The 10,573-nt window shown below is 24.1% G+C and overlaps 1 protein-coding gene across 1 annotated transcript; it reads left to right on the top strand.

Moving 5' to 3' along the window:
• Positions 1-1,338: 1,338 nt before the first annotated feature.
• LOC112595735 lies at positions 1,339-3,094 on the top strand. The gene is made up of 5 exons (XM_025341035.1): positions 1,339-1,360; positions 1,985-2,157; positions 2,233-2,590; positions 2,656-2,974; positions 3,043-3,094. Exons 1-5 carry the CDS (start codon positions 1,339-1,341, stop codon positions 3,092-3,094), a joined length of 924 nt encoding a protein of 307 aa, XP_025196820.1.
• The last annotated feature ends 7,479 nt before the right edge of the window (positions 3,095-10,573 follow it).

The following is a 10,573-nucleotide window of genomic DNA, read 5'->3' as shown; positions in this document are numbered from 1 at the left end:
ATTTTAGTTTGATTTTTAATTTTTTTTTTTTTTTTTTTTAATTTAATTTAATTTAATAATTAATGATTCTATTTTACACTAATATTTAAACTATCGAAATAATAAAAAAAAAACTACTTATTTCAACTCAAAAATATTACTTATTAGATGAATATGCTAGACCAGCGTTTCTTAAACTTTTTTATCCATGGAACCGTTTTTGATATCCTTTTTTATCGTGGAACCCATGTACTTTTGGTTCCGTGGAATACAGTTTAAGAAACGCTGTGCAAGACTACAATATAACGTGTTATAAGACGTACTTTATATCATTAAATTTTTATACTATTGCTATAACACTTAAAACTAAATTTTTAATACATATTTAAATTATGAAATAGTAATTTTACCAAAATTTAGACAATATTTATATGATGAATTATAGTCTAAATACCTAATAATTGATTTAGTGTATGATTTTATTATTATTTGTAAAGATCTACTTACGAACAAAGCATTTTCATCAGTAACATTTTATTTAGTATTTTACAATAAATGGTATATAAATAAATTATTTTATTAATTTTTGTTTAGGTTTTTAGTAAACATCTTTGATGATTAACATTAGAAAAACATCAAATATTCTTTCAAGATTAATACTATAGATAATTACATAATGTATTAAGCTTAAAAATCCCACAAAAAAATCATTTCGGACCATTAATATATATTAGTAGTATATAATTTAAATTCCACTAAAGAAGAGTTTTAATTACAATTTTATTAATACAATATTTGATACGGAAGGGAATTTAGGCTTTTAAATACTTACAACTCTCAATTTTAAAATTAAAACAATTATTTGTATATAACTTTTAATATATTTATACCTAACTGATTAAGTATATTAAATACTACGATAAAATTTAAATGTTGATTCAAAAATTGATTTTCATAAATTCAATATTAGAAACTATTTGAGCGATTCCGTAGACAGGAATTTTATATGAAGGAAGGGCCCTTCCCTTCCAAGGGGGTTATTATAATAATAACATAATATTATTAATAAAAAAAAAAATAATACATTATTTATATTTTTATTAAGTAAAAATTTCACTGCTAGCACCTCTAACATCGGTAACTTAGGTAAAATAATTTTTTATGACGCGGTTTTTTGTTTTTTCGTTAGAATGCATTTTATTTTCCATTTTTTTTTATTCACCTTTTAAACGAGTTCAAAGAATTAACACAAGTTTTCGTTGAAGTTTTCACGTAGTCAAATGATATTTTGTTAATAGTTTTAAAGGTAAAATTGATTTAGTTCAGTGATTATGCGACATAATTTAATTAATTATCACCATGGGCCATGATTGGTATAACAGTTTAAAATATACTATAATAAATACATTTTAAGTCGCACTCTAATCAGTTGTTACCGTTACATAACAATTACTGTGATGATGATTTATAAGCGCGACTTTGGACGGTACACGAAATACCTTACTTATAAGTTATAAGTTATCACAGATATCTATTACTATTATTAATAAAAATTTAAAAATATATAAAATATATTAGTATTTAAATGTTTAAAATACATTTGCATACTTTCCACGTTTGTAAAGGGGGTGTGAACCCCCCCCCCCCCCGTATCAACGGCTCTGTTTTAGAGTTTGGTCTATTAATAAACTTAGTTTTAACTTAAATGTATCATAATAATTTTAAAACTAAAAATTAACAATTTTATTATTTTAGAGATTGAGTAATTATGGATTCTACGAAGCCACCACCGTTAATTAAAAAAATTCGAAGATCGTTTAAAATTGAAAAACAATATAGTTCTTTGAAGGAAAAATATACCACAAGATTATATCAATTAGTATATGATGCCGATATGCAATTTACAAATAATGGAAAAGATTTTGTTTTAGGTATTTATAGTATTAATAAAAAATTTAATTAACAATTAATAATTACAGAAAATGTGTTAATAATATCATTTTAGGGTATGGAGGTTTTGAAGACAGAGTTATACTACTTGGAACAGGTTATTTTTTACAAAAATTATGTTCTGCGAACGCAGTGTTTTTGAGCGGTTTCGAAATAAATTTAGAATCCAAATTATTCAGGCATTTTTATACTATCCATTGCTTTGTAGAAGAAAAAATAATAACAACGGTAAATATAATTTATTCAAATACTAATTTGCTTTTTAACTATGTTAAATAACTAAAAGATAATTTTAATTTGTAGGCATATGCACTGTTATATAATAATAGTAAGGAAGCATACTCGAAAATGTTAAAAATGATTAAAAATTCTGTTAAAAGAAAAAGATTGGATTTTAAACCTAGTACCTTTTACATTGATGTGGATATAAACCTCATGTCTTCTATTGAAGAAATATTTGGGAAGGAAGTAACCATTAAATTATCTTTATACGACTATGCAAATTCTGTATGGTTTAAAGTTAAAAGCTTAGGGCTAGCACAAAGTGATGATAGAAATGTAGAAAAAGCAATACGTCGTATGTGTTGTCTTGCTATTATCCCTGTTGATCAAATTGAAGACGCCTGGATTAAAATTAAAGAAGAAGCCCCACAGAACGAAAGTAATAAAAACAATTTTATAATTAATTTAACTAATATTTTATTAATATATTTAATTAAAATTTAGATTTATTGGAACTCATAAGCTATATTAATGAAGCATTTATGATTTCAAAAGACGGTCATAAGTTTGATAAAAATACATGGAATCACTACGACACAGACAATATAAAAATGATAAACCATCTAGAGGGATGGAGCGATTTTATTGACGAAGACAATAAAAAAACGGATCTGAGCGTTAAAAATTTCATTATTAAATTGAAAAAAAAACAAGGAGACTTCGAAAAAGAAATTTTTGTGAATCAAAAAAAATCTAATGAAATTTCAAAGATTCCAAAAAAATACAAGGCCTTAGAAGAAAAATTTAAACATGCAAAAGAAAGGTAATTAATAATTAAACATTTTATAACAAATTTAATTGTTTTTAATAATCTTTAAATTATACTCGTAGGCTTGAAAATGGGAAAATTTCTGTAATAGAATACCTGGATGAAATAATTTAAAATTTCCTGTTCATTGAAAACAGAAGCAGTCCAAAAGGCGGTTTGGCAATTAGTTTTATAAATACATTCATGTACCTATTATTTTTTTTTTGTAACATCAATAAACTCTATCTTTTTATACCATGAACCAATTCATACTGTTATACGGTAAGATAATATTGACTTAAAAGTTAATAAAAAATAACAATAATATATTATAATATAAATATATATTATGATAATAATTGAATACTAATTATAATAAATGCAATTTTTACTGAATAAAATTAAATCAACATACCGCGATAACGATAGTAAAATAAATTCGAAACCCTCAATCATTCAATCACACAATAATGTCATGAAAAACAGTACACAATACACTTCGCAATACACATTAATTAAATCGATGATTGTAAAAACGACACAGGTCACATTTTTTGTAAAACTTCATGAGTCAGAAAACTTTGAAAGTCAATAATAAAAAAACATCATAATATTATACACAAATTATGTATAATCAATGAATAAAATATTTCTAGGTACAAGTATTCATTTTTAAAAAAAAATTTTTTTCAGAATTATTTAAATTATACACTTTTTATCAATTATCCAAAAGTCAATTATTATACGGGTTATATTGGCTAACTTTTACTTTTATTATGAATAAAGTAACTTATAAAAAATCTATTATTCAATTTTCAAATTTTAGATATAGAAAGAAATTTTCTTATAAATTTCTAACTACAAAATAATTACTTTACAAATTTTCGAGATTTTATGAATTTGGTCAAAAGTTTTAAATTTAAGCACTTATAAATAAATATTAAAATTTATAACATTGTATTTTTCATATTTTTCAAATGGTAAAATAATTATTAAATGAAAAATTTACGAAGAGCTTTGTATTCAATCTTTAAGCATTTTAATTTTATAAAAAAAAATATCGAGTTTGAAAAAAAAAACTAAAAATAATGAAAAATTTAAAATTTCTATAAATTAACTAAAAAAGAAAAACAAAATATTTTGAAAATTATTTTAAGTATAAAAATGATCATACAAATATTTAGTGAAAATTTCATTTATTTATAATTATTCGTTTGTGAGTTAAGTCAAAAAAACTAAATCAAATTTGTCATTTTCCATTTTCTTAATTATTTTGGAAAACACGAGGAATTTTTAATTTTGATCTATAAATCATGAACACAATATATCAATACATTTATTATCGCTTCGCTTGGAATCTAAAATTATTCACTTCAATTTTTTTAAGTTTATTTAATAAAAACTCATAAGGAAACTTTATTTAATGTTCAATCCTTGGCTATTAACATTAAAAATCTAATTAATTTTTATTTAAAAAACAATTTACATGTGTTAGTAATTTTGACGATTTTTGAAACAAAATTTAAACTTTAAATAAAAAATTTAAAAATCTGTACCTATGTAATTTCAATATTTTAATAATACAGTAGGTTAGGTAAGTTATAAATTATAATACTTTTAAAATGTAGCTTTCTCAATCAATGATTCGCCCCTACATCACATCAACAGCTTCATAATACGATCAAATTCAATAAGCCGTAAAACGGCGTTAATTAGTTTTACATACAGAGCATATAAACAAAGTAATTAAACAATAAGCCACTTGTCTTAGGTACCGAACAATAAGTATATCATCATGAGATTGCGACGACGTGCAATGAACGACGATGGCTGACGACTTACTACTAAAGACTTGAAAAATAACTTATTAATTTTCAACTAATATAGATATTTGGATAATCATTTACGCGCGCTAACTTTGTTTTTCATATACAAACTATGCTTACGTGTACATTTTATCCCGATAAAAGAGGGCCTTGAGCTCTAGCAATACAAAAATATAAAAATGAGATCCACTCACCTATAATATAATATAAAAGCTGTTAGCGTCGATCAGCTGGTTTTTGTCGGCGCGAATTTGGTTTTCGTTCCTTGACGTCGCGGTCTAAGCTGTGATACTCGCACTCGAGAGCCTCGTCGTCCGTGTCGCTGCAGGTCGGGCTGCAGGTCAAAGCTAATTTGACGATGAATGCGGTGAGCGCAGTAGCCAGGATTAGAGTCACAGAGAGCAACAACAACACGAATGCACCGGGCGACAGAGCTGTCAGCACCATGTCACCTGTGAAACGCTCATAGACCTTATACCTTAGTATTAGGTCTATGGAAACGCCGGTAGTCTATGGCGTAATCGTGGTGAAGATGACTTTGGGAGAAACAAAGACTGAAGGGTCTGGCGACGTAGGCGGTCTATGACAGTGGACTCAGCTTCAAAAGCTCGATGAGCCGTTGGTTGCCGATAGCGCTTAAATGTCTCACGACAAGAGTCGGCGGATGAAGTTGAACGCCGCGGAAAATGCCTCGCCGATGTGCGCTCGTGTGCCTGGTCGGTTGCCGTCGTTTCAGCCGTAAACCTTCGTATATATCAATTATTTTAGAATACAGTCGCAACGCTCTCGACCGGAATAATAATAATCAGAAAATTATTATCATTGTTGGGAGTGATAACAGATGACAACGCCACAATCGAAAACGCTGATAGTACCTACACTATCGCTGCCGCCGCCGCTACTACTCATCGCGTCCTTGCATACAGCTCTTTACGACCGCCATTTTTATAATCAAATAATAATATTATTATTAATTTCTGATGTCTCGTTTTAGCCAAGTAACAACTAACAATATGACATCAGCTTACTAGACTTTTCATTAATTAAAAATTGCAATCGTTTGGCTCACAGCTGCAATATCGTGGACGATAGTGCTTAACAAAACGAACAGGTATCGATATCGGTGGTATACTGGTATGATACGAGATAAGTGATACCGATAAAATATAGTATATACGCATTAACGCATTTATTATTCAAGTTTATTACATCAAATATAATATAATAAAATAATATTTTTTGAAATATTATTTACGAAATCAAAACGACAGAAATCATAATAAATGTCAATCATAATGATAATTATTATCAAAATACATTTTTACATTAAAGCAAAAAGTTGATAAATTGAGACAATTGAGATAATTTTTTCAAATATAACTCCAAGTGTGGAGGAGAGACCGAAATTTAGTAACATGTCTCAAAATAATATGCAAACAAATAGTATCGCTTTGTAATTTGCTACCTACAAAGGTGTATATATAACATTTTAGTATAAAGCCACACTACATTTTTATCGGCATAACAGTTAAAATGATGACAATATTCTATTATATTCGCATGTTTAAAACAACAATTTATTCTCAAAATTATTTTTGATAAGTTGATTGTAAGTTAAAAAATATTAATCATAAAAATGAAATTTTCAAAACAATAAGACTTATTTTTGAGCATTAGAAATCTTTTAAAACGTTAAGGCTCCATAAAAAAAGTTTTAAAATTGAATGTCAGATTTCTAATAAATTGTACCTATACTGATTTAAAACATCAAAAATATACAACCAATATTTATTATTTTATATATAGATATAAGCGTTTAAATTATGAATCTTGAAAGAATTGGATATTTAAACAGAAAATAACAATTTTAATGATTTTGTTCTATATGAAAATATTAATATAACTTATCTATTATTAATAGAAAAATATATAAAATATTTTTAGAAATATAGACTGACAAATTATTAACAATATACAATTTGTATTATAACATATATAAATATATATATATATACAATGGTAATATTTATTTATAGATCATTGAATTCAAATTTAACATAATATCCATAATTCATGGTATAGTGGTTAGTGACCTACTCTGTAATCACAAAATTAATTTTTAGCATATTTTAAAATTAATCTACTTACATATTTTAAAAACATCATTACTTATAGTAAAATATATAATCAAAGTATAAATTATTTAAGTCCCCATGAATAATGTATTTGAATCATAGCAAAAATAATCGTTATTTGGTAATTTCTTCCAAACTTGAACTTCAAATGTGTATAAAAAATAATTATGATTAAGTATATTTTTTAAGATTTTAAGTTTCAGTATGAATTCCTTATGAGAAACATTCTATTAAATTATCAAACCTTAGGTAGTTATAATTTATAACCAGTGTTTGGAAGTTATAGAACTAAAAAGTACACTTTTAGCGCTTTAATATACATTTTAAAACACTAATTAAACGCAAAAAATAACGCTAAAAATTGGTAAATATGCAAAACAAAATTGTAATAACATTTTTAGATTTTTTTTACGATATAAATTTTATATTTTTTATAGAATGTTGTAGTAATTTTTAGAAACAATTGGTCAGATTTGAAACATAAATACAACAAATCCGATAATTGCAGTAACAATGTGTCTAAGAACATTTTTTTTTTAAATAACCAAATTATTAGAAATTAATGGAATAAATTGTCTTATGGCATATATTTTGATCTTATATCAACCGATAATGTATCTACTATTTAAAAATCAAAGTAAATATGTTTTTTTTCGCATGTTTATATATTTTACTAGAGTTTAATGTCTATTTTCTATATTACCTATATACAAATATCCCTATAAATATCAATTAAAACTCTAAATTAGCTAAATAGCACTATAAACTGTAAATATTGCATAAATTATCAAAATAAAATTTCTTATACGACATTAGAAAAGTGTAAAACAAATTTATATTTTATTTTCATTGTTCTATGACTTACCAAAAAAAAAAAAATATTCATTTGCTAGAACTTTAGAGCCCTGTGAACTAAAAGTTATAAAATTAGCTATAGTTTATAACTTAAAAACTCAAAAATTTTATAATTTTTTAATAACTACAAAATATTAGTAGTTGGTAAATTTTTATAATTTTGACAACATTTGAACCACTAATGCACTAATGCTTACAAAAAAAAAAAAAAAAAATGTGCCTATATCTAACTATTTTTAAACATTTTCAATATATATTATTATTAATAATTATTAACAATAATTAAATTAAATTAATACACTTATATTCAGTGAGTAATTATTATTTGGGTATAAATTTTAATCTCAAAGTTTTCACATTTAATTATTTTACGTTAAGGTCACGTGAGGATAAAATATTATAATATTATAAAAAAATTATTGCGGTTAATATTTATCAATATACTATACAGTACAAATGCATTATATTTAGATTACTGCGTTTCACTTACGTGTATTCTGTTGACATTTTAAAAATTATACATTTTAACAAAATATTAAGTCCAGTATATACATTATATTATTTTAATAGAATAAAATACAAATGTAAGTTTGTAAAAACCAAGATCAGTATTTTGATTTTTGAAATAGTATGAATTTCCTTCTCTTTCAAAAAAAAAATAAATATACAGATCCTCGAGTTTGAAAGTATTTTTTATTATAGTTATAAACTTATAACAATGCAATATCAGAGTGATTCTGCATTTTCATTTTGATAAAATATTTAAATGGTAGGTACAATATATATTAAAATTGTTAAATGTGTATATTTATTATTAAAATTATCTATACGAAACTGCTTAAACTCCTTAAAAACAGACGTGTAATATCATATTAAATTATATATTTAGGTATATAATTTAAAAATAAATTAATCATATACAATAATATTCAATGAGTATATGAACAAAATATTTTTCATAACATAATGATCACAAAATTTCAGTTAAAAAAATTGTTCAATAAGTATGATATTTACATAGATTACCCCTAGAAATAATTTTTAAACTACAAACAGCTGTATAGTATGCCTCTAACTATTAAATTAATATTACAAGCTACGGCCTACTGCTTTCAAATGACAATTTGTTTTCTTTTTGTTCTTTTAAAAATAAAACAAGTGATAACAATATTAATTAGTATAGTAACTATTAACTAGCATTTTGTATTTATTTTAATTTATATATATTTTGATAATTTTGTTTACTCAGCAGTTAGTATAATGTATCGATATATCTATTATATCTTGTTTCATATTATATATTTGTATACTTTATGTTTAATCTAATATTTATCTTGATGATTAATGGCCAATGTCCAATCAATTTATTAAAGTGTTTTTAATGAGTAATAAGTTACTAATGTCTAATGGCTATTATTATGTTGTTATTTGATTATAATATAGAAATGGAATACAATAAAACTGATCAAATAAATAGGTACCACATTTCTTAAACTACTAATCGCCATTGATGTTTCTTTTATTAGATATTAATACAGCTATTGCATATTTTTCAACATTTTTAATTTAACGCTTAAATAATTATTTTGTTTTACTAAAAGTGTGATACTTAACTAGGTTTTTTTTTAATTTAAACTATAATTTTAAACTTTGAATTAGCTCAACAGCTAAAATTATTAAGATTAGACAACATTGTAATTTGTAATTACAAATTACTAGGGCCCGGAATATAATACACTAAAAACGTACTAAATGTGCATACATTTATGCACTGGTTATCATTCAATTATGCACTTTAAAAATGCAAAAATATGCAAAAAACCTAATTAAAGAAAAATCTTTTATTTTCATTAAGTATAAATAAAAAGATTGAATAAAAGTTATGCACACACGGATCATGACAAACACGACGAATGTATGATTCACTAAAATCTACTCAATCACAGATTACTTCTTGTCCCGATAGGTCTCGGATAAGATAAGAAAACAACTGTCAAATTACATGAACTGTAAATATAATAATAAATACATTAATTTTTTTAATTAAAATAAGCAAAATATTACATCCTATGTATTTAAAAACCGTATATATGCAATAAAAAAATATCGTAAAATACAGAAATATGCAAAAAAAAACTTAGTAATTAGGATCTATTGACTACAAATCAAATTTATTGCTTACCTAGTTAATCCGAGCCCTACTAATTACGCTATTCTTATTTATCTATAAACTCGCATCATAAAATAATATATCAAGTTCATTTTTTTCATTTTATTTTTGTATAATACAACTTTTCTTATATTTATACAATTTTAAAATCTTAAAATATTTAATAAGCGTTAGGCACTAAACCACTAAACAGAGATTGCGAAAATATGAAATTTTCTGATAGTTAAAATGTACTTGTGCATCTTTATTATTGTTTAATATCATTTTACTAGTATTTATTTATTTGTTAATATAATACGTATTTTATATTATAATATAATTTAATAATATTTTCGAACATAAAAGTTGTAATATAAGTTAAAAAAAATATATGAAATATACAGATTAAAAAACAAAAATACATAGCGAAATTTTTAATACCTAATTACTTTAATTCACACTGGTGTACAAACGTACAGCGCAAATAATTTGAGATCCTTTGTTGTTAAGTTTATGTTACAGTGAATTGAACTATTATTAAATTTAAAAGTAAAAATATTATTTGTATTTATAGTTTGATTTTTATCAATATTTTAATTTTCAAGCTAGTTATTAATTAATTTCAAGTTGATTAAATAATATAACTATA

Source organism: Melanaphis sacchari, unplaced genomic scaffold, assembly GCF_002803265.2.
Source record: "Melanaphis sacchari strain LSU unplaced genomic scaffold, SCAv2.0 Contig29_pilon_pilon, whole genome shotgun sequence".
Taxonomy (NCBI): Eukaryota; Metazoa; Arthropoda; class Insecta; order Hemiptera; family Aphididae; genus Melanaphis; species Melanaphis sacchari.
Note: the sequence above shows the minus strand (reverse complement) of the source record. Positions and strands in the feature narration are given on the sequence as shown.

Bases quoted from the DNA above. Each gene is read 5' to 3' on its own strand.
- LOC112595735 (XM_025341035.1), top strand. From the start codon at position 1,339: ATGGGCCATGATTGGTATAACA. The intron at 2,158-2,232 runs GTAAATATAATT...TTTAATTTGTAG, and splicing joins AAGAAAAAATAATAACAACG to GCATATGCACTGTTATATAA. The intron at 2,975-3,042 runs GTAATTAATAAT...TTATACTCGTAG, and splicing joins TTTAAACATGCAAAAGAAAG to GCTTGAAAATGGGAAAATTT.